This window comes from Oncorhynchus mykiss, chromosome 1, assembly GCF_013265735.2.
Source record: "Oncorhynchus mykiss isolate Arlee chromosome 1, USDA_OmykA_1.1, whole genome shotgun sequence".
Lineage (NCBI taxonomy): Eukaryota > Metazoa > Chordata > Actinopteri > Salmoniformes > Salmonidae > Oncorhynchus > Oncorhynchus mykiss.
Window position 1 is genome coordinate 72,050,221 of NC_048565.1, and position 24,168 is coordinate 72,074,388.

Below are 24,168 nucleotides of genomic sequence, written 5' to 3' on the forward strand. Positions count from 1 at the left end.
AGGGAGTATGGAAGTGGGATGAAGGGAGGGGTGGGGGAATGACTGTGGCACCTATCAAACACAGCTCATTCACAAGTGCTTTATTTAACCATCACTCCATCTCTCGTTCTCCACTGCTGTTCTCAGACTGGGAGACGGCTGAGAGAAGAAAATATCCTGTGTGGCTCCTCTCTCTTCCTGTCTCTGTACCATGTTCAGACTACCCTCTCTCTTCCTGTCTCTGTACCATGTTCAGACTACCCTCTCTCTTCCTGTCTCTGTACCATGTTCAGACTACCCTCTCTCTTCCTGTCTCTGTACCATGTTCAGACTACCCTCTCTCTTCCTCAGTCTCTGTGCCATGTTAAGACTACCCTCTCTCTTCCTGTCTCTGTACCATGTTCAGACTGCCCTCTCTCTTCCTCAGTCTCTGTACCATGTTCAGACTGCCCTCTCTCTTCCTCAGTCTCTGTACCATGTTCAGACTACCCTCTCTCTTCCTCAGTCTCTGTACCATGTTCAGACTACCCTCTCTTCCTTTCTCTGTACCATGTTCAGACTACCCTCTCTCTTTCTCAGTCTCTGTACCATGGTCAGACTACCCTCTCTCTTCCTGTCTCTGTACCATGTTCAGACTACCCTCTCTCTTCCTCAGTCTCTGTACCATGTTCAGACTGCCCTCTCTCTTCCTCAGTCTCTGTACCATGTTCAGACTGCCCTCTCTCTTCCTCAGTCTCTGTACCATGTTCAGACTACCCTTTCGCTTCCTCAGTCTCTGTACCATGTTCAGACTACCCTTTCGCTTCCTCAGTCTCTGTACCAGGTTCAGACTACCCTCTCTCTTCCTTTTTCTGTACCATGTTCAGACTACCCTCTCTCTTCCTCAGTCTCTGTGCCATGTTCAGACTACCCTCTCTCTTCCTCAGTCTCTGTACCATGTTCAGACTACCCTCTCTATTCCTCAGTCTCTGTACCATGTTCAGACTACCATCTCTTCCTCAGTCTCTGTGCCATGTTCAGACTACCCTCTCTCTTCCTCAGTCTCTGTACCATGTTCAGACTACCCTCTCTCTTCCTGTCTCTGTACCATGTTCAGACTACCCTCTCTCTTCCTCAGTCTCTGTGCCATGTTCAGACTACCCTCTCTCTTCCTCAGTCTCTGTGCCATGCTCAGACTACCCTCTCTCTTCCTCAGTCTCTGTACCATGTTCAGACTACCCTCTCTCTTCCTCAGTCTCTGTGCCATGTTCAGACTACCCTCTCTCTTCCTCAGTCTATGTGCCATGTTCAGACTACCCTCTCTCTTCCTCAGTCTCTGTGCCATGTTCAGACTACCCTCTCTCTTCCTCAGTCTCTGTGCCATGTTCAGACTACCCTCTCTCTTCCTGTCTCTGTACCATGTTCAGACTACCCTCTCTCTTCCTGTCTCTGTACCATGTTCAGACTACCCTCTCTAGTGGTAATATCCACAGATACATTGGAGCTGTGTCCTTTCATCTGACAGGCCTTAACTAACCAACAGTGTCAGTTGTAGCTGGGGAGCTGGGGACAGGGACACAGTGAAATTAACACAATACACTGACCTCTCTTCATCTCTCGGAGGATATGGAATGTGGGACTAGACTGCACATTAAAATGTTTGTCTGTTGTGTGTGTGTGTGTATGAGCTGAGGTCAATGTGTGTGTATGAGTGTGTTCTTTCTGCAGAGGAACAAAAAACCCCGCACTCCAGTCTGTCTTCACTGACTTCAATTGTATCCACAGGGGAGAGGGCATAGGCTGACAACACTGGGAGGTGGTCCAGAAGAAGACGTGGTACCTGGGGGTTGTGGTGGGAGGTGGTACCTGGGGGTTGTGGTGGGAGGTGGTACCTGGGGGTTGTGGTGGGAGGTGGTACCTGGGGGTTGTGGTAGGAGGTGGTCCAGAAGAAGACGTGGTACCTGGGGGTTGTGGTGGGAGGTGGTACCTGGGGGTTGTGGTGGGAGGTGGTACCTTGGGGTTGTGGTGGGAGGTGGTACCTGGGGGTTGTGGTGGGAGGTGGTCTAGAAGAAGACGTGGTACCTGGGGGTTGTGGTGAGAGGTGGTACCTGGGGGTTGTGGTGGGAGGGGGTACCTGGGAGTTTTGGTGGGAGGTGGTACCTGGGGGTTGTGGTGGTAGGTGGTACCTGGGGGTTGTGGTGGTAGGTGGTACCTGGGGGTTGTGGTGAGAGGTGGTACCTGGGGGTTGTGGTGGGAGGTGGTACCTGGGGGTTGTGGTGGGAGGTGGTACCTGGGGGTTGTGGTGAGAGGTGGTACCTGGGGGTTGTGGTGAGAGGTGGTACCTGGGGGTTGTGGTGGGAGGTGGTACCTGGGGGTTGTGGTGAAAGGTGGTACCTGGGGGTTGAGGTGGTACCTGGGGGTTGTGGTGAGAGGTGGTACCTGGGGGTTGTGGTGGGAGGTGGTACCTGGGGGTTGTGGTGAGAGGTGGTACCTGGGGGTTGTGGTGAGAGGTGGTACCTGGGGGTTGTGGTGAGAGGTGGTACCTGTGGGTTGTGGTGAGAGGTGGTACCTGGGGGTTGTGGTGGGAGGTGGTCCAGAAGAAGAGGTGGTACCTGGGGGTTGTGGTGAGAGGTACCACCTCTCACCACAACCCCCAGGGAGGGAGGTGGTGAGAGGTGGTACCTGGGGGTTGTGGTGGGAGGTGGTACCTGGGGGTTGTGGTGAGAGGTGGTACCTGGGGGTTGTGGTGGGTGGTGGTACCTGGGGGTTGTGGTGGGTGGTGGTACCTGGGGGTTGTGGTGAGAGGTGGTACCTGGGGGTTGTGGTGAGAGGTGGTACCTGGGGGTTGTGGTGAGAGGTGGTACCTGTGGGTTGTGGTGAGAGGTGGTACCTGTGGGTTGTGGTGAGAGGTGGTACCTGTGGGTTGTGGTGAGAGGTGGTACCTGTGGGTTGTGGTGAGAGGTGGTACCTGGGGGTTGTGGTGAGAGGTACCACCTCTCACCACAACCCCCAGGGAGGGAGGTGGTGAGAGGTGGTACCTGGGGGTTGTGGTGGGAGGTGGTACCTGGGGGTTGTGGTGAGAGGTGGTACCAGGGGGTTGTGGTGGGTGGTGGTACCTGGGGGTTGTGGTGAGAGGTGGTACCTGGGGGTTGTGGTGGGAGGTGGTACCTGGGGGTTGTGGTGAGAGGTGGTACCTGGGGGTTGTGGTGAGAGGTGGTACCTGGGGGTTGTGGTGAGAGGTGGTACCTGTGGGTTGTGGTGAGAGGTGGTACCTGTGGGTTGTGGTGAGAGGTGGTACCTGGGGGTTGTGGTGGGAGGTGGTACCTGAGGGTTGTGGTGGGAGGGGGTACCTGGGGGTTGTGGTGAGAGGTGGTACCTGGGGGTTGTGGTGAGAGGTGGTACCTGTGGGTTGTGGTGAGAGGTGGTACCTGGGGGTTGTGGTGAGAGGTGGTACCTGTGGGTTGTGGTGAGAGGTGGTACCTGTGGGTTGTGGTGAGAGGTGGTACCTGTGGGTTGTGGTGAGAGGTGGTACCTGTGGGTTGTGGTGAGAGGTGGTACCTGTGGGTTGTGGTGAGAGGTGGTACCTGGGGGTTGTGGTGAGAGGTGGTACCTGGGGGTTGTGGTTGGAGGTGGTACCTGTGGGTTGTGGTGGGAGGTGGTCCAGAAGAAGAGGTGGTGCCTGGGGGTTGTGGTGAGAGGTGGTACCTGGGGGTTGTGGTTGGAGGTGGTACCTGTGGGTTGTGGTGAGAGGTGGTACCTGTGGGTTGTGGTGAGAGGTGGTACCTGTGGGTTGTGGTGAGAGGTGGTACCTGAGTGTTGTTGGAAGAGGGCAGAGGGTTGGACACCATTGGACCAAAGATGTCCTCATCACTGACTGGTGCAGCAGAACTGGTTGCAGCTCCACCTGCAGGTGCATCTGAGAGAGAGTAAACATTGACCTGTAGGCAGTATAGATTTTGTGCGTAATCTCATATCCATGTGTGTGTGTGTGTGTGTGTGTGTGTGTGTGTGCACATGACTCCTGGGTTATCTATGATGCGCTGCCTATTCCCCTTCCCTCCTCAGATGTAGGAGGATGTTTTGGGATATTATTTACTTGGGGTTCAGAACCCTAATACAATGAAAAAGCCCAGTCAGCCCTCTCCACACAGGTATATGATCATAACTCAATGCTATTTCAAAACAGTCAACTCAGAAACGGACCATTACTTTCAGGTGGATATGGATTTTCGTTCACAGCGATGTCACTTCTGAAGTTGAAATGGAATTAAATTTCAATTCGTGGATCACAAACTGCCAATTGTTTTCAAGGGCTATTTTTAGAATCATTAATCAGATTTATAAGCTCGATAGACAGACCAAGACAGAGACAGATGACAGAGACAGACAGAGACAGCTGGGAGAGAAATAGGGATGCTGGCTGATCGTGATCACAGAGACATTGCCCATCTACAATCCAGCTGCTCTCCACGACAGGAGGGAAAGCACCATGGGACATTGGGGAGAGAGTGAACGAGAGAGACAGGGAAAGAATGAGAATGTGGCAAGAGGAGAAACTGTCCCCCTCCTCAAGAGGTGAGACCATTAGTAGACAATGCACCATTCAGACAGAGAGAATGAGACATGTATGATGGGGAGTTTGACCAGAGAGCAATATAGAGAAAAAGAAATAGAGCGAGAGAGAAATTAGAGAGAGCAATAGAAGAGAGAAATAGAGCGAGAGGTAAGACAGCATGATGGTAGTCTTTATATAACACTATGTTAGAACATCCATAATTTAGCCCTTTAAGTGTGAACAAAATTTAGCCCCTTGAGAGAGAACAGGAAATAATTGAGAGAGAGAGAGAGAGAGAGAGAGAGAGAAGAGAAAGAAGCTGTGCATGGTGGAGATTTTGAACAGAGAGGGACAGGGCAATGAAATGAGTGCCACAGGCTCTTCTATCTCTTCCCCACTTGAAAGTAGCCTCCCTTTGTTCCGGGTTCAACTGACCATCTATTATGGGATGGCCACTCTGGGAGCGAAAGCTGAGCGAGCCATGGAAACATACTGTCTCCATCAGGAAGACACATGGTTTACATTTTTTTTTTTTTTTTTTAGCCAGACCCAAACCTCCACCCCAGCTCCCTGGCCAGGTCAGTTTAATTAACACCTCTCACCCTTCTACACGTGCCTCTTTCACTCTGTCATACTCCCCCCCACTAGACACACACAGAGAGCGAGAGCGCTTGATAAAGTGGGGGCATTTAGAGTATACATTTCTAGGATCTGGGATCTGCTGGTCATGCCTTACCCAGGCCGAGCAGGTCGATGGCCGGCTCGGGGGTCCTCCTGGGATTGGCTCTGGAGTCTGTCTGAAGCTCCGCCTTCTTCTGTGGAAACCGGAAGGAAGAGGGAGAGCCAGCACATAGTCAGAGGTAGAGCATAGCCCTACAATGCAGGTTTACAACAGCATTCCAAGGATTGAGCTGAATTAGTGTGCACCATTACTATTCAGTGTCCATCAGTTACTGTCACAAAGTTGAAGGCCCAGTGCAGTCAGATGTTTCAGTGTTTTATACTTTCACACTGAGGTTGGATTAATACTGTGCAATTCATTATAAATGTCCTTTTAGTGTAAGGGCTGTTTAAAACGACTGAAATGTCAGCCTGTTTTGGCCTGCCTGGTGACATCACCAAATGAGTTAATAGACCAATACGAAAGGGAGTTCCAAACCTCTCTGCCAATAACAGCTAGTTTCCAGTTTTTACCCTCCCTACTCAGACCACTCCCAGACAGTCCTAGCTACATTCTTGCTTGAGAAATTGCTCTTTGCTATAAGAAGCTATTTTTGTTTTCAATTAAAATTGTGAAAAAGAAACACAGTAAGATACTTAATTGTTACCCAGAAATGATTTGCTACTGAGATAAGAACAGCTGCATTGGCCCTTTGAGCTAGAGAAAGGCCTACCGTAGTCATTCTGAAACACACACACACATTGGCAAATGCCATCACTAGGAATCGGGACTGATCGATGGTAATTGGCCTTCACCGCTGATTCTAGTTGGTGACTGGATCTCAGGGCTGTCTCTAGATTGTGATTGGATGTAAGGACTGGCTCTAGTTTGTGATTGGCAATTCGGCTCTCAGGACTAGGTCCAGTTGTTGTTTAACAGCGGATTCCTAATCTGAGGTGAGGCCAGGGAACAATTCAACTCCAGCAACACCAGGCAAACAAAGTGAGCATTGTAATCAACAGCCAAACACTCTCCTCCACGTCCACTATCGTCACCTTCACACCTACAGAAGAGCCGCAAATAACTGCATACCAAGTAGGAGTACAGTCAAAAGCAAGAAACGCCCACCTAAAGCAAACATCCACAGTCCACACAAAGCAGACAGAGACTGAAACACTGTTTAAGCAAAGATCAGCACAAACGAACCCAACCAAAAACATACCAGGAGAAATCAAGATACTACAAACCAGCCAGGAACCGCAAACCTCCACGCACTAGAGCGCCGAAACAAACCAACCAAGACGACCAGACGCTGCACACTACCACCACCGTGGAGAAGAAGCAGTGTACAACAGTTCCCCGATACGGTGAGACTCATCTTGGGAAGAAAAGGTCCAGCAGGAGAAAAACAAATAGTCTGCCTGTCACACAAGGATGTCACCAGCCAGCCTGACAGCTGCCTTATTAACACTACAAAAGAGAATGATAACGCTGCCACTGTCTGGGGATGTGTGTCAAGGCAGCCCCGGAATGGAGAGATGGAGTGAGAAAGAGAGGGCGAGAGAGACGAAAAGAGACTTCAAAAATGCTCTTTAGTAAAACTAAAATGTCAACAAAGGGCATTGGGAAATAGGAGAGCACTGACACTGAAGCTGCAACGTCAGGTATAGTCACTCCTCATGAAAAAGTAGTCCACACAGCTCCACCATACACATTATGAACTTAAAATACACAAAACAGATTTCCAAACCATGGCCTGACTAGAAACCTATTCTGGAACACACCTGAACCACAACACAACCATTATTCATCAAGCCCAGGGTTTCTGCAATGTCTCTCTGGACATGTTGGTTGTTTGATGCAAGTGTGTGTGTGTGTGTTTGTGGTAGTTTGAGAGTGACGGCGTGTTACTGTGGTGAATGGTGCAGAACTGCTGCAGCCTGACGGACTTTAACAGTCTCTGACAGTCTGATGCGCAACACACACACACACACACACACACACACACACACACCTTCTCTAAGAGGTTTTGTCACATAGGGAAGATCCTAAGCTGCCTGCCACACAGGAGTGTTTCTTCCAGAGCTAAATTCATCTGACAGTCAGGGAAAAGTCCCTTCGTTTGAGCTGCAGACCTGCAGAACGAGCGCACACACACCATTTTCACACACACACCATTTTCACGCCCTCTGGAGTCTACTAGATTGTTGGGGAAAGGTCAGTGCCAGTGTTTGGGAGCCGATGCGTGGCTGCACACACACACACACACGCGCACACACACTTAGAGCTGATGAGAGGACTACTCAGAAACAGTGATCTCACACTAAAGCTACCTCTCTCCCTCTCTGTGTTTTGGCTATTCCTACGTCAAGTGTGAGGTGTGAATTAAAAAGGTGTTTTTGTATATCTCATCTCCCCCTGAGACAGCCTCGGAGAGTGGGGTCACGGATCAGCCATTATTGATGGCGAGCAATTAGGGTTAAGTGCCTTGCTCAAGGGCAGATTGACAAATGTTTTTTTTCCACCTTGTGGACTTGGGTATTCGAACAAGCAACCTTTTGGTTACTGGGACAACGCTCTAACCACTAGGCTACGTGATAGGCTTAGAGCACTGCTAGTGAACGCAGACCTGTTTTCCTATTTTGTTCTTATTATAAAACACTACTCGGCCACTTTGCATAAAGTAATTGGATTTATGGCTTTTTACACCCAATCCCAGCTCGACCGCAGAGGGGGGTCACGGAAACGTTAATACAACACTGATTTGGAGACTCTTTGGTGTGTGTGTGTGTTTGTCTTTATTGCGCAGCTTTGTGTGTCTGTGTGTCTGTGTTTGCGTCTATGTATGTATTGCAATGCTGTGTGTGTGAGAGAGCGATGCTATCTCCCTCTCACTAATACTAACTTCAGCGCTGGCACAAAGGGCAGATACGTGGTCCTTCGCTCCCTGTCTGTCTGCGAGCGATAAAGTTTTAATTAGTCGTTTTTACACAAAAGGCTTTAGAAATGCTAATCTATTGGCTTCGCGGGAACAGAGCAAACGCAGTTTGAGTCAGTCAACAGTCAAAAGACCAAACGAGGTCAACGCTGAGCTGACTGTGGTTGGACCACTCACACATACAAATAAAAAACAAAGCTGAATTTCCAGTGTGTAACTATTTTTCCAGGGTGGGATCAGGTTGTGAGCCTTCAAGATATGGTCCACACACAGTGGGGGAATGGGGGTTGGGAAACAGTCTCAGCTCTTCCTCCTACTCCAGCAGTGTCAATACAATATTGATTAGCCTCCCAGGGGCTATGCTATCGATCCACGGCCTGCTACCCCCCCCCCCCCCCCCCCCCCCCCGCCTCTGGCAGTTGTTAGTCACAGGATGCTACTCGTTTGGGCTGCCTGTGTGTGTACGCATGCAATGGGTTTGGCTGTTAGTCAGAGGATATGGCTCCTTAGAGCGCCCTTCACACCGTTTGCTCAACTCACTCCCATCGACCGGAGATGGCACATGGTGTGACATGTGTGACGTCCGTCTCTCGCTCTCTCTCTCTGTGTGTGTTGAATCTCATCTCCCTCCCAGAGCCAATCCCCGTCTAGATGTGCTGTGCCCCTCTCTCCCTGATAAAGTACCACTGTTACAGTAGCTGAGACAGACAGACAGACAGACAGACAGACAGACAGACAGACACAAACAAAGACCACGCCGCAACTTCCGATGCAGGGAACATCACTTGTTCTCCTTTGATATTTTATTCATGGCCTGAAAAGAAAACATAAGCTTCCGCTCTGATGGGAGGGAGACGCCTTGCTGTTTGGTGAGGGGGAGAGAAACAGAGAGTAAGAGAGGGGGAGGGGGAAGAGAGGGAGAGAAACAGCAACTGATAAAGAACAGAACAGCTTGTGAGTGATAGATTGAGTGGAAAGGAGAGACAGAGGGACTACATGCTACCACCCACTACCCCAGAGGCTGTCTATGCCCAAGGCAACACACCTGTGTGTGGAAATCACAGCACTGCAGTATATGCTCCTACCTCAACATGCTACTGCAGTGCAGTGTGTACAGTTGGTCTCTCGCTCCTTCCCGCTGTCTCCCTCCCAATAAAATCCACCTCCTCAACACCCCTCCTTCCTCCCTCACATTCACACATATGTATCACACACACACTGCAGGTGTCACACTGGCTTTGCACTCAGCCAGAGTTCAGCCAATGAGAGAAGACACAGAGAGGCCAGCAGATGCTGCTAGGACAGAATCATTGCTAGAGCTTAATTACAGCCCACAGGCGGTGGACATACAGAGAGGGGGAGGGGGACAGAGAGAAAGGAGGGAGGAAAAGAGTACAGACGGCACGAGAAAAGGAAGGGGAGAAAGATGAGAGGGGGTGGGATGGAGAGCTAGAAAAGAAAGAGTGAGACGTGTGTGCGGGGGTTGAGTGTGTGCGCGTGCGCGGCGGGAACGCCACAGCTTACCCAGGCTTCAACAGCAACGGGAGTCTTAATGATCATCCTCCTCGGTAAGCTGCCAGATGCAAATAAGTTCCCAAACAGCATCCAGATGTTATCCATTACCCAGCCTATACAGCTGGGTTTATACGGTCTTATCTAGTTGATCACCACATCAAAACATTATCTCGTACCAATCTGCGAGTGCTACCTAATGGAAAAGCATCTAAACCATGCAACTCATGAGAACAGCATAGCCATGGATGTCACTGCACCCATTTCTCACAACAGCCATTAGAAACTGGGTGATTCGAGTCCGGAATGCTGACAGACGTGGTATATCAGACCGTATACCACGGGCATTTTTATTTTATTTATTTTTATTTCACCTTTATTTAACCAGGTAGGCTAGTTGAGAACAAGTTCTCATTTACAACTGCGACCTGGCCAAGATAAGGCATAGCAGTGTGAACAGACAACACAGAGTTACACATGGAGTAAACAATTAACAAGTCAATAACACAGTAGAAAAAAGGGGAGTCTATATATACATTGTGTGCAAAAGGCATGAGAAGGTAGGCAAATAATTACAATTATGCAGATTAACACTGGAGTGATAAATGATCAGATGGTTATGTACAGGTAGAGATATTGGTGTGCAAAAGAGCAGAAAAATAAATAAATAAAAACAGTATGGGGATGAGGTAGGTGAAAATGGGTGGGCTATTTACCAATAGACTATGTACAGCTGCAGCGATCGGTTAGCTGCGATCGGTTAGCTGCTCAGATAGCATGACAAAACAGTTTTACTGCGCTAATTATGTTGGTAACCAGTTTATAATAGCAATAAGGCACCTTGGGGGTTTGTGGTATTTGGCCAATATACCGCAGCTAAGGGCTGTGTCCAGGCATTCCGTGCCGCGTCATGTCCAAGAACAGCCCTTAGCTGTGGTATATTGGCCATATACCACAAACCCCCAAGGTGCCTTATTGCTATTATAAACTGGTTACAAACTGGTGCCTTATTGCTTAATTATACCACATCTCCCCTCTCTCTGGATCATCTAAAAGACCGAGATACAGAATCTCCCAGTAGATGCTGAGTTAGGCTAGTCGGGCTGGCTCGGGACGGCTGAGTGGACTAGGCCTCTATATATCAGGGTTTTAAGTAGGCTATTTGTACAGCTGCAGGATACATGGGATATGGTGCAATGCATAGGATCTACCCGTACATCATCTGTCTGAAAACATTTGATATGCCTAGCAGCTACATCAACAAATATGTAGGCTATATTGAAATGGGAGATGATGGCACTTGCATTGTGAAGTGTCTATGTTACTATTGTGATGTACCTTTAGGGTTAGCTATGGAAAAGAGGTAGCCTTAAACATGTAAACGGTTATTGGCGTGTGATTGATTTGTCGACAGATTCACATACATACAGTGAAAAGTTGGAGGTTTACATACAACTTAGCCAAATACATTTAAACTCAGTTTCACAATTCCTGACATTTAATCCAAGTAAATATTCCCAGTCTTCGGTCAGTTAGGATCACCACTTTATTTTAAGAATGTGAAATATCAGAATAATACTAGAGAGAATGATTTCAGCTTTTATTTCTTTCATCACATTCCCAGTGGGTCAGAAGTTTACATACACTCAATTAGTATTTGGTAGCATTGCCTTTAAATTGTTCAACTTGGGTCAAACGTTTAGGGTAGCCTTCCACAAGCTTCCCACAATGGGTGATTTTGGGTTGGGTGAATTTTGGCCCATTCCTCCTGACAGAACTGGTGTAACAGAGTCAGGTTTGCAGGCCTCCTAGCTCGTACACACTTTTTCAGTTCTGCCCACACATTTTCTATAGGATTGAGGTCAGGGCTTTGTGATGGCCACTCCAATACCTTGACTTTGATGTCCTTAAGCCATTTTGCAAATATGCTTGGGGTCATTGTCCATTTGGAAGACCCATTTGCGACCAAGCTTTAACTTCCTGACTGATGTCTTGAGATGTTGCTTCAATATATCCACATATTTGTCCTGCCTCATTATGCCATCTATTTTGTGTAGAGCACCAGTCCCTCCTGCAGCAAAGCACCCCCACAACATGATGCTGCCACCTCCGTGCTTCACGGTTGGGATGGTGTTCTTTGGCTTGCAAGCATCCCCCTTTTTCCTCCAAAAATAACGATGGTCATTATGGCCAAACAGTTCCATTTTGTTTCATCAAACGTGAGGACATTTCTCCAAAAAAGTATGATCTTTGTCCCCATGTGTAGTTGCAAACCGTAGTTTGGCTTTTTTATGGCAGTTTTGGAGTTTTGCTGAGCGGCCTTTCAGGTTATGTCAATATAGAACTCGTTTTACTGTGGATATAAATACTTTTGTACCTGTTTCCTCCAGCATGTTCACTTCACAGGATCCTTTGCTGTTGTTCTGGGATTGATTTGCACTTTGCGCACCAAAGTACGTTCATCTCTAGGAGACAGAATGCGTCTCCTTCCTGAGCGGTATGACGGCTGCGTTGTCCCATGGTGTTTATACTTGCGTACTATTGTTTGTACAGATGAATGTGCTACCTCCAGGCATTTGGAAATTGCTCCCAAGGATGAACCAGACTTGGCAGATTTCTTTAGATTTTCCCATGATGTCAAGCAAAGAGGCACTGAGTTTGAAGGTAGGCCTTGAAATACATCCACAGGTACACCTCCAATTGACTCAAATTATTGTCAGGTCGCCTTTCAGAAACTTCTAAAGCCATGACATTATTTTCTGGCATTTTCCAATCTGTTTAAAGGCACAGTCAACTTAGTGTATGTAAACTTCTGACTCTGGAATTGTGATACAGTGAATAATAAGTGAAATAATCTGTCTGTAAACAATTGTTGGAAAAATTACTAAGTAGATGTCCTAACCGACTTGACAAAAACATAGTTTGTTAACAAGAAACTTGGGGAGTGGTTGAAAAACAAGTTTTAATGACTTCAACCTAAGTGTATTTAAACTTCCGACTTCAACTGTATATACACAGCGCTTTGTGTGGTGTGAAATGCCATGCAGTGTGTAGCGATATGACTGCATATGAAATCATATTTAAAGCAGCATGAGGTTGTTTCTAAGTCCCATCTCTAAGACAGAGGATGTACACACCTCCATCCTCCATTACCTTGAGCTCCTGCTGCTTTGAGAGGTACAATTACTCTAAAAGCCCCTACTCTCTCTATCCTTCCATCCCCTCCTCTCTCTATCCTTCCATCCCCTCCTCTCTCTCTCTATCCTTCCATCCCCTCCTCTCTCTCTATCCTTCCATCACCTCCTCTCTCTCTCTATCCTTCCATCCCCTCCCTCCCTGTCCTTCCATCCCCTCCCTCCTTCCCTATCCTTCCATCCCCTCCCTCCTTCCCTATCCTTCCATCCCCTCCCTCCCTCCCTATCCTTCCATCACCTCCCTCCCTCCCTATCCTTCCATCCCCTCCCTCCCCCCCTATCCTTCCATCCCCTCCCTCCCTCCCTATCCTTCCATCCCTATCCTTCCTTTCATTCCCTCCCTCCCTATCCTTCCTTCCTTCCCCTCCCTCCCTACCCTTCCATCCCTATCCTTCCTTCCATCCCCTCCCTCCCTATCCTTCCTTCCTTCCTTCCCCCCTACCCTTCCATCCCCTCCCTCCCTATCCTTCCTTCCATCCCCTCCCTCCCTATCCTTCCTTCCATCCATCCCCTCCCTCCCTCCCTATCCTTCCATCCATCCATCCCCTCCCTCCCTATCCTTCCATCCCCTCCCTCCCTCCCTATCCTTCCATCCATCCATCCCCTCCCTCCCTATCCTTCCATCCCCTCCTCTCTCTCTCTCTCTATCCTTCCATCCCCTCCTCTCTATCCTTCCATCACCTCCTCTCTCTCTCTATCCTTCCATCCCTTCCTCTCTCTATCCTCCCATCCCCTCCCTCCTTCCCTATCCTTCCATCCCCTCCCTCCCTCCCTCCCTATCCTTCCATCACCTCCCTCCCTCCCTATCCTTCCATCCCCTCCCTCCCTCCCTATCCTTCCATCCCCTCCCTCCCTCCCTCCCTATCCTTCCATCCCTATCCTTCCTTTCATTCCCTCCCTCCCTATACTTCCTTCCTTCCCCTCCCTCCCTACCCTTCCATCCCTATCCTTCCTTCCATCCCCTCCCTCCCTATCCTTCCTTCCTTCCTTCCCCCCTACCCTTCCATCCCTATCCTTCCTTCCATCCCCTCCCTCCCTATCCTTCCTTCCATCCCCTCCCTCCCTATCCTTCCTTCCATCCATCCCCTCCCTCCCTCCCTATCCTTCCATCCATCCATCCCCTCCCTCCATATCCTTCCATCCCCTCCCTCCCTCCCTATCCTTCCATCCCCTCCCTCCCTCCCTATCCTTCCATCCCCTCCCTCCCTCCCTATCCTTCCATCCCCTCCCTCCCTCCCTATCCTTCCATCCCCTCCCTCCCTATCCTTCCATCACCTCCCTCCCTATCCATTCATCCCCTCCCTCCCTCCCTATCCTTCCATCCCTATCCTTCCTTCCATCCCCTCCCTCCCTATCCTTCCTTCCCCCTACCCTTCCATCCCTATCCTTCCTTCCATCCCTATCCTTCCATCCCCTCCCTCCCTATCCTTCCTTCCATCCCCTCCCTCCCTATCCATCCATCCCCTCCCTCCCTCCCTATCCTTCCATCCATCCATCCCCTCCCTCCCTCCCTATCCTTCCATCCATCCATCCCCTCCCTCCCTCCCTCCCTCCCTATCCTTCCATCCATCCATCCCCTCCCTCCCTATCCTTCCATCCCCTCCCTCCCTCCCTCCCTATCCGTCCATCCCCTCCCTCCCCTCCCTCCCTATCCGTCCATCCCCTCCCTCCCTATCCGTCCATCCCCTCCCTCCCTATCCGTCCATCCCCTCTTCTCTCTATCCTTCCATCCCCTCTTCTCTCTATCCTTCCATCCCCTCTTCTCTCTATCCTTCCATCCCCTCCCTCCCTATCCTTCCATTCCCTCCCTCCCTATCCTTCCATTCCCTCCCTCCCTATCCTTCCATTCCCTCCCTCCTTCTATACCCTTGCTGGATTGTTGTATAACCGGATTCAGTGTGTGGGAGTGCGGAAGATTAGTGTGTGCAACCATTTAGAGAGAGAGTGAGTGTGTGTGGTATTTTTATTTCTCAGTTGAGGGGAGGAGAGAGACAGAGCGAGGGAGGGAGAGAGAGAGAGAGCGAGGGAGCGAGAGAGAGCGAGGGAGCGAGAGACAGAGCGAGAGACAGAGCGAGAGACAGAGCGAGAGACAGAGCGAGAGACAGAGCGAGAGACAGAGCGAGGGAGAGACCGAGCGAGGGAGAGACAGAGCGAGGGAGAGACAGAGCGAGGGAGAGACAGAGCGAGGGAGAGACAGAGCGAGGGAGAGACAGAGCGAGGGAGAGACAGAGCGAGGGAGAGACAGAGCGAGGGAGAGACAGAGCGAGGGAGAGACAGAGCGAGGGAGAGACAGAGCGAGGGAGAGACAGAGCGAGGGAGAGACAAAGCGAGGGAGAGACAGAGCGAGGGAGAGACAAAGCGAGGGAGAGACAGAGCGAGGGAGCGAGAGACAGAGCGAGGGAGCGAGAGACAGAGCGAGGGAGCGAGAGACAGAGCGAGGGAGCGAGAGACAGAGCGAGGGAGCGAGAGACAGAGCGAGGGAGCGAGAGACAGAGCGAGGGAGCGAGAGACAGAGCGAGGGAGCGAGAGACAGAGCGAGGGAGCGAGAGACAGAGCGAGGGAGCGAGAGACAGAGCGAGGGAGCGAGAGACAGAGCGAGGGAGCGAGAGACAGAGCGAGGGAGCGAGAGACAGAGCGAGGGAGCGAGAGACAGAGCGAGGGAGCGAGAGACAGAGCGAGGGAGCGAAAGAGAGTGAAGGGAGCGAAAGAGAGGAGAGCGCGAGGGAGCGAGAGAGAGGAGAGCGCGAGGGAGCGAGAGGAGAGCGCGAGGGAGCGAGAGGGAGGAGAGCGCGAGGGAGCGAGAGAGAGGAGAGCGCGAGGGAGCGAGAGGGAGGAGAGCGCGAGGGAGCGAGAGAGAGGAGAGCGCGAGGGAGCGAGAGAGAGGAGAGCGCGAGGGAGCGAGAGAGAGGAGAGCGCGAGGGAGCGAGAGAGAGGAGAGCGCGAGGGAGCGAGAGAGAGCGCGAGGGAGCGAGAGAGCATGAGAAAGAGCGAGGGAGCGAGAGCACAAGAAAGAGCGAGGGAGCGAGAGCACAAGAAAGAGCGAGGGAGCGAGAGACAGCACGAGAAAGAGCGAGGGAGCGAGAGAGACAGGAGCGAGAGAGAGCGCGAGGGAGCGAGAGAGAGCAAGGGAGCGAGAGACAGAGCAAGGGAGGGAGAGACAGAGCAAGAGACAGAGCAAGAGAGCGAGAGACAGAGCGAGGGAGCGAAAGAGAGCGAAGGGAGCGAGAGAGACAGGAGCGAGAGAGACAGGAGCGAGAGAGACAGGAGCGAGAGCGAGCAAGGGAGCGAGAGACAGAGCAAGGGAGCGAGAGAGAGCAAGGGAGGGAGAGACAGAGCAAGAGACAGAGCAAGAGAGCGAGAGACAGAGCGAGGGAGCGAAAGAGAGCGAGAGAGAGGAGAGCGCGAGGGAGCGAGAGAGCGCGAGGGAGCGAGAGAGAGCGCGAGGGAGCGAGAGAGAGCGCGAGGGAGCGAGAGAGAGCGCGAGGGAGCGAGAGAGAGCGCGAGGGAGCGAGAGGGAGCGAGAGAGAGCGAGAAAGAGCGAGGGAGCGAGAGACAGCACGAGAAAGAGCGAGAGAGCGAGAGCACAAGAAAGAGCGAGGGAGCGAGAGACAGCACGAGAAAGAGCGAGGGTGCGAGAGAGACAGGAGCGAGAGAGAGCGAGAGAGAGCGAGAGAGAACGAGAGAGAACGAGAGAGAGCGAGAGAGCACGAGAAAGAGCGAGGGAGTGAGAGCACGAGAAAGAGCGAGGGAGTGAGAGCACGAGAAAGAGCGAGGGAGCGAGAGCACAAGAAAGAGCGAGGGAGCGAGAGACAGCACGAGAAAGAGCGAGGGAGCGAGAGACAGCACGAGAAAGAGCGAGCGTGCGAGAGAGACAGGAGCGTGCGAGAGAGACAGGAGCGCGCGAGAGAGACAGGAGCGCGCGAGAGAGACAGGAGCGCGCGAGAGAGACAGGAGCGCGCGAGAGAGACAGGAGCGCGCGAGAGAGACAGGAGCGCGCGAGAGAGACAGGAGCGCGCGAGAGAGACAGGAGCGCGCGAGAGAGACAGGAGCGCGAGAGAGAGAGACAGGAGCGAGAGAGAGAGACAGGAGCGAGAGAGACAGGAGTGAGAGACAGGAGCGAGAGAGAGAGACAGGAGAGAGAGAGGCAGGAGCGTGCGAGAGAGACAGGAGAGAGAGAGGCAGGAGCGCGCGAGAGAGACAGGAGAGAGAGAGGCAGGAGCACAGGAGCGAGAGAGACAGGAGCGATAGAGACAGGAGCGATAGAGACAGGAGCGCACGCGCGCGACAGACAGGAGCGTGCGAGAGAGAAAGAGTGAGAGATGGAGATTAACAATCTTTCAGCGTATTAACACACACACACCCTTGAGCGCATATATAAAGTATACAAAAAGAGACACACAAGCACACGCATGCACACACACAAACATTTGTCTACAATGTCCTCAAACACACAACTATCTCCTTGACACTGGGTCCCATTGACAGCTGGAGCCCAGCTGATAAGCAGAAGTGAGGAACAGAGAAGCAAGTGAATTGCAAGTACACAACACGGCTTCCCCATACACACATCACATAGACTGACACTCCCAGTGGTCATCGCACAGTCTGACAGACATGCACACACACGCACGAGAGAACACACACACACACACACACACACCTCAATCAATCTGCACTCAGACTGCAGGTCAGCACAGAGGGCACATTCCTCTGCTTTCTGATTCCCAGCATGCTTTGCCTTGAGTCTGGGGCTCTGACGGGATCGTGTGGGGTCAGAAAACGACACACTCGCCGGGTCCCTCACTGTGGCATCATTAAAAGTGTTCAAATAGAACTGTGGCTAACTGGTGTGTGTTCAGTAAAACTACTGGATCACTCAGTGAGTACTTTTGGTAGGATTTGGATCCCTGTGTCTGAAGTAAGAGGAGTGAATGTTCCATGAGAGTAGTTTATGTTCAGTTAAGACTATGAGTAGCGTTCAGGCTTTGTTCAGTGTGTGTTGAGTAGTGGATGTTCAGCAACAGAACTAAGGAATGTTCCGTGTGTGTTCCGTATAGCCTTGGTACAGTACACAAGGGTCTTCGTGGCTGCGTTATTCCCTCTGGGCAGCCAGCCCCATCATCACTGTATAAACCCAGACACACTACCCTATTCCACAGGCCAAGGAATTATTCACATAACTAACCATTACCCAGAATACTCACACACACTGGCCACTAGAGCTGCATTTTTCACCAAGTCCTAAAGCCACTCAGAAATCAATAAGCTCCACAAGGACGTGCACACGTACATTACCTACAATGACCCCAAACTACTGTGACAGAACATGCATAATGAGCACATGCTCACACGCACTGTAAATGTCATATCACCACAACCCCCTCTAGCATGGCTTTTCTCCTTAAGTCTCTATACATCTATCCCACTTTCTCCCTCCTGCTTCATCTTACCTTCTCAGAGGAGCTTGGTCTGTTCACTTTCTCCCTCCTGCTTCATCTTACCTTCTCAGAGGAGCTTGGTCTGTTCACTTTCTCCCTCTCCCTCCCGCTTCATCTTACCTTCTCATAGGAGCTTGGTCTGTTAACTTTCTCCCTCGCCCTCCTGCTTCATCTTACCTTCTCAGAGGAGCTTGGTCTGTTCACTTTCTCCCTCCTGCTTCATCTTACCTTCTCAGAGGAGCTTGGTCTGTTCACTTTCTCCCTCTCCCTCCTGCTTCATCTTACCTTCTCAGAGGAGCTTGGTCTGTTCACTTTCTCCGGGTCCTTTTCTCTCTTCTTCTTCTCTCGTTCCTTCTATCAACAAAGAGACACTGGAGGTTAGGTCAGCAACGTCAAGGCATACAAGATGACAGCTGGAAGGGGAACATGCAGCCGGCACATGCAGTCTAACAAAATAGACACAAAACAAATTAAACAGGGTTTGAAAAAAACGCCCTAAAAATAGGTTTGACCCCCTATCCATTATGACACAGTTCCAGACGCACAGCAAGACTGATTCAGCTGCGCTCACACAGACGTACAGCACAGCAAGACTGATTCAGCTGCGCTCACACAGACGCACAGCAAGACTGAATCAGCTGCGCTCACACAGACGTACAGCACAGCAAGACTGATTCCGCTGTGCTCACAGACGCACAGCACAGCAAGACTGATTCAGCTGCACTCACACAGACGCACAGCAAGACTGATTCAGCTGCGCTCACACAGATGCACAGCACAGCAAGACTGATTCAGCTGCGCTCACACAGATGCACAGCACAGCAAGACTGATTCAGCTGCGCTCACACAGATGCACAGCACAGCAAGACTGATTCCGCTGTGCTCACACAGACGCACAGCACAGCAAGACTGATTCCGCTGTGCTCACACAGACGCACAGCACAGCAAGACTGATTCCGCTGTGCTCACACAGATGCACAGCAAGACTGATTCCGCTGTGCTCACACAGACGCACAGCACAGCAAGACTGATTCCGCTGTGCTCACACAGATGCACAGCACAGCAAGACTGATTCCGCTGTGCTCACACAGATGCACAGCACAGCAAGACTGATTCAGCTGCGCTCACACAGACGTACAGCACAGCAAGACTGATTCCGCTGTGCTCACACAGATGCACAGCACAGCAAGACTGATTCAGCTGCGCTCACACAGACGTACAGCACAGCAAGACTGATTCCGCTGTGCTCACACAGATGCACAGCACAGCTAGACTGATTCCGCTGTGCTCACACAGATGCACAGCACAGCAAGACTGATTCAGCTGCGCTCACACAGACGTACAGCACAGCAAGACTGATTCCGCTGTGCTCACACAGATGCACAGCACAGCAAGACTGATTAAGCTGCGCTCACACAGACGTACAGCACAGCAAGACTGATTCCGCTGTGCTCACACAGATGCACAGCACAGCAAGACTGAAGACTGATTCAGCTGCGCTCACACAGACGTACAGCACAGCAAGACTGATTCCGCTGCGCTCACACAGACGTACAGCACAGCAAGACTGATTCCGCTGTGCTCACACAGACACACAGCAAGACTGATTCAGCTGCGCTCACACAGATGCACAGCACAGCAAGACTGATTCAGCTGCGCTCACACAGACGCACAGCAAGACTGAATCAGCTGCGCTCACACAGACGTACAGCACAGCAAGACTGATTCCACTGTGCTCACACAGATGCACAGCACAGCAAGACTGATTCAGCTGCGCTCACACAGACGCACAGCACAGCAAGACTGATTCAGCTGCGCTCACACAGACGCACAGCAAGACTGATTCAGCTGCGCTCACACAGATGCACAGCACAGCAAGACTGATTCCGCTGTGCTCACACAGATGCACAGCACAGCAAGACTGATTCCGCTGTGCTCACACAGATGCACAGCACAGCAAGACTGATTCAGCTGCGCTCACACAGATGCACAGCACAGCAAGACTGATTCCGCTGTGCTCACACAGATGCACAGCACAGCAAGACTGATTCCGCTGTGCTCACACAGATGCACAGCACAGCAAGACTGATTCAGCTGCGCTCACACAGACGTACAGCACAGCAAGACTGATTCCGCTGTGCTCACACAGATGCACAGCACAGCAAGACTGATTCAGCTGCGCTCACACAGACGTACAGCACAGCAAGACTGATTCCGCTGTGCTCACACAGATGCACAGCACAGCAAGACTGATTCCGCTGTGCTCACACAGATGCACAGCACAGCAAGACTGAAGACTGATTCAGCTGCGCTCACACAGACGTACAGCACAGCAAGACTGATTCCGCTGCGCTCACACAGACGTACAGCACAGCAAGACTGATTCCGCTGTGCTCACACAGACACACAGCAAGACTGATTCAGCTGCGCTCACACAGATGCACAGCACAGCAAGACTGATTCAGCTGCGCTCACACAGACGCACAGCAAGACTGAATCAGCTGCGCTCACACAGACGTACAGCACAGCAAGACTGATTCCACTGTGCTCACACAGATGCACAGCACAGCAAGACTGATTCAGCTGCGCTCACACAGACGCACAGCACAGCAAGACTGATTCAGCTGCGCTCACACAGACGCACAGCAAGACTGATTCAGCTGCGCTCACACAGATGCACAGCACAGCAAGACTGATTCCGCTGTGCTCACACAGATGCACAGCACAGCAAGACTGATTCCGCTGTGCTCACACAGATGCACAGCACAGCAAGACTGATTCAGCTGTGCTCACACAGATGCACAGCACAGCAAGACTGATTCCGCTGTGCTCACACAGACGCACAGCACAGCAAGACTGATTCCGCTGTGCTCACACAGACGCACAGCACAGCAAGACTGATTCCGCTGTGCTCACACAGACGCACGTAGAAAGTCATGACATCTTCTCTTTCCACCGACCTCTTGTGGAACAATTTAGTGTCATTATGAGCAATCAACATCTCATATGGAGTTATTGTCACGTCTCTTGGTAATACAAGCTTGCTGGTTGTCTGTGGGGCGTCAGTGTGCTTAGTGAGGGGAAGTGGGCTGGTGCCTTGGTGCTCTACCAGCCTCCATCATTCAGCCATTCAACCTCTTTACCACAGGATTGATTCAGGATAGAGATATCTCCCGTCATCCCTAACACACACACACACAATTTGTGTACATGAGGGGAAAGTAATGTATGTGATTAAGGGGCTATTGGAAAACCATTAGAAGAAAGAGCACCACAGCACAGCAGAGCCCAGCACACACAAAGGACCAGCACACACAAAGGACCAGCACGCACAAAGGACCAGCACACACAAAGGACCAGCACACACAAAGGACCAGCACACACAAAGGACCAGCACGCACAAAGGACCAGCACGCACAAAGGACCAGCACGCACAAAGGACCAGCACACACAAAGGACCAGCACACACAAAGGACCAGCACGCACAAAGGACCAGCACACACAAAGGACCAGCACACACAAAGGACCAGCACGCACAAAGGACCAGCACACACAAAGGACCAGCACACACAAAGGACCAGCACACACAAAGGACCAGCACACACAAAGGACCAGCACACACAAAGGACCAGCACACACAAAGGACCAGCACACACAAAGGACCAGCACACACAAAGGACCAGCACGCACAAAGGACCAGCACGCACAAAGGACCAGCACGCACAAAGGACCAGCACACACAAAGGACCAGCACACACAAAGGACCAGCACACACAAAGGACCAGCACACACAAAGGACCAGCACACACAAAGGACCAGCACACAGAAACAGCTTTTAACAACACCGGGTGCCACGACGGCAAAACATCAGACCTCCTGTCTGTTCTTCTCAGCAGCCTGTGAGGCGGGAGAGGTAGAGAAGGCAGCGGCATCAGAAGACTTCTGCCCGGGAGAAAGATCGAGGGAAGGAGAGAGAAAAAAGGGATGGGGTAGAGAGAGTGGTTAGAGGCACGACAGGGAGAGAAAGAAACAAAGAAGAAAGGAGGTTGGCAGAGGACACGAGAAGGGAAAACATAGGGAGTGGGGAGGGAGAGATGAAAAGAGGAGGGTTAGTTGACATCCAGTAGTGGATGCTGGCGTGTTTTTACTACCCAGCCTAGTAGAGTCGGAGGAAGAGACAGTCAGCACATTCACCAGAAGGTCACACACACTCCCATAAGATATAGAAGCAGATGAAAACTCATATGGTGAATGATTTGAGCAATCACACACACGCCTTAGGCTAGAACAATCCTGGGTGTGTGTGTGTGTGTGTGTTTGAAACGACAAAGGCCTTTTCTGCGTGGGCCAAGTCAAGTAGCTGTACTTGATCACATGAGTGACAGCCCTACTCAACCCTGACCTCCCTAAGAGACAAAAGAGCCATAGAGAGAGACAGAAAGGGAGAGCGAGCACCTCAAACCCTCTCTACTATTTACTGCCCACTAGGCTTCTCCTAGCTTCTCTTGTCCAAACTCAGTAGGTCAGGGACTAACTGAAGGTGCACTGATAGCACATCAACACAGTGGAGCAAAACTAAGCTATCCAATCTCCCTCGCCAGACCATCCCTGCATACAGTGCTGTTTAGGCTGATAGCAAAATGCCACTAGCGTTCGTTGGCAATCAGCGTCTGGAGGTAGGCAGAGTTTGAGTTCAGAGAAAGCAAGAGAGAGCGTGCATCATTTTCCAAATCTGTGCCCCCCCCCCCCCTTCTCTTTCCTCCTCTTCCGCTCTCTAAACTACCTGAGGGGAGAACACACGCGGAGCAAGTCTATCTAAAGTGAGTTTAGCAATTTCCTTCTCAGTTATTCATCAAACCAGCCTCTCTCACACCTCTGGATAAAAAGTAAAGTAAAAAAAAAAAAAAAACATTCAGGGGATTTTCTTGAGTGAGATTTCTGTTCCATTGTTTTTTTCTTCTCTTACTTTGATACGGAGAACAGAGACCGAGAAGCAGAAACAGCAATAACAGGCACATTTAGGATTTTGAGAGAGAGAGGAGTAGATGATAGACAGAAAGAGAGAGAAGAGAGAGAGGAGTAGATGATAGACAGAAAGAGAGAGGAGAGAGAGAGAGGAGTAGATGATAGACAGAAAGAGAGAGAAGAGAGAGAAAAGAGAGAGAGAGAGAGAGGAGTAGATGATAGACAGAAAGAGAACAGAAAGAGAGAGAACAGAGAGAAGAGCGAGAGAAGAGAGAGAACAGAGAAGAGAGAGAGAGAGGAGTAGATGATAGACAGAAAGAGAGAACAGAAAGAGAGAGAACAGAGAGAAGAGAGAGAGGAGAGAGAAGAGAGAGAGAACAGAGCTGGTGAAGGAGATTAAAAGGTGTTGGCATCAGAGGAAGGGCAGGGGTGTCGTGTTCGGGCTCGTACACACCAATAGCGTTTTCCGGCCGAGAGTGCCGGGTTCATCTCTACAGACACCCTGCTTGATGTGATTTTACCCAGCTACTTCAGCATCTCTCGAATTGTCTCAATGACATTTTCACTATATATTCGCTAGGGCCCTCAAACTCAATTCTGGACCCCTAAGCCAGTTCCACTGCATTTTCTTTATTATTGTCTCCCTCTAATCAGGGACTGATGGGTGCAACTACTGATCAGGTAGAACAGAAGAGCAGCAGGCTCCATGGAGTTGAATACCCCTGGCCGAGGGGATAGGGGCCAAGAGTTGATTTTGGGATTCGGCGCATCTCTTTCTCTATCTTGTACCAGTCTTTCACTTTCAACCCCCTTGTCACCATCTCTCTCTGGGTATTTGGAAACAATGATTGTCCCAGGAGTGTCAGGTAGTCTTAGACAGCGAGATTGTGAGGTCTTGTTGACTTCAGTGTTGTGCACACACACACACAGAGAGAGAGCGAGAGAGA

General features: G+C 50.9%; 1 protein-coding gene across 13 annotated transcripts in view; it reads right to left on the bottom strand.

Moving 5' to 3' along the window:
* Window positions 1–24,168, bottom strand: part of smap1 (small ArfGAP 1) — a 62,115-nt gene that overhangs the window by 8,308 nt on the left and 29,639 nt on the right. The window contains exons 5-9 of one of the 13 annotated variants that reach the window (XM_036984638.1): window positions 22,130–22,198; window positions 18,542–18,610; window positions 8,653–8,784; window positions 5,250–5,328; window positions 3,768–3,862 (exon numbers count right to left, since the gene is read on the bottom strand). In XM_036984638.1, the coding sequence (XP_036840533.1) occupies window positions 3,768–3,862; window positions 5,250–5,328; window positions 8,653–8,784; window positions 18,542–18,610; window positions 22,130–22,198 (444 nt within the window). Of the gene's footprint in view, window positions 1–3,767; window positions 3,875–5,249; window positions 5,329–8,652; window positions 8,785–18,541; window positions 18,611–22,129; window positions 22,199–24,168 lie in introns of all 13 variants that reach the window. The other 12 variants (XM_036984629.1, XM_036984626.1, XM_036984649.1 and 9 more) reach the window with 12 other exon arrangements.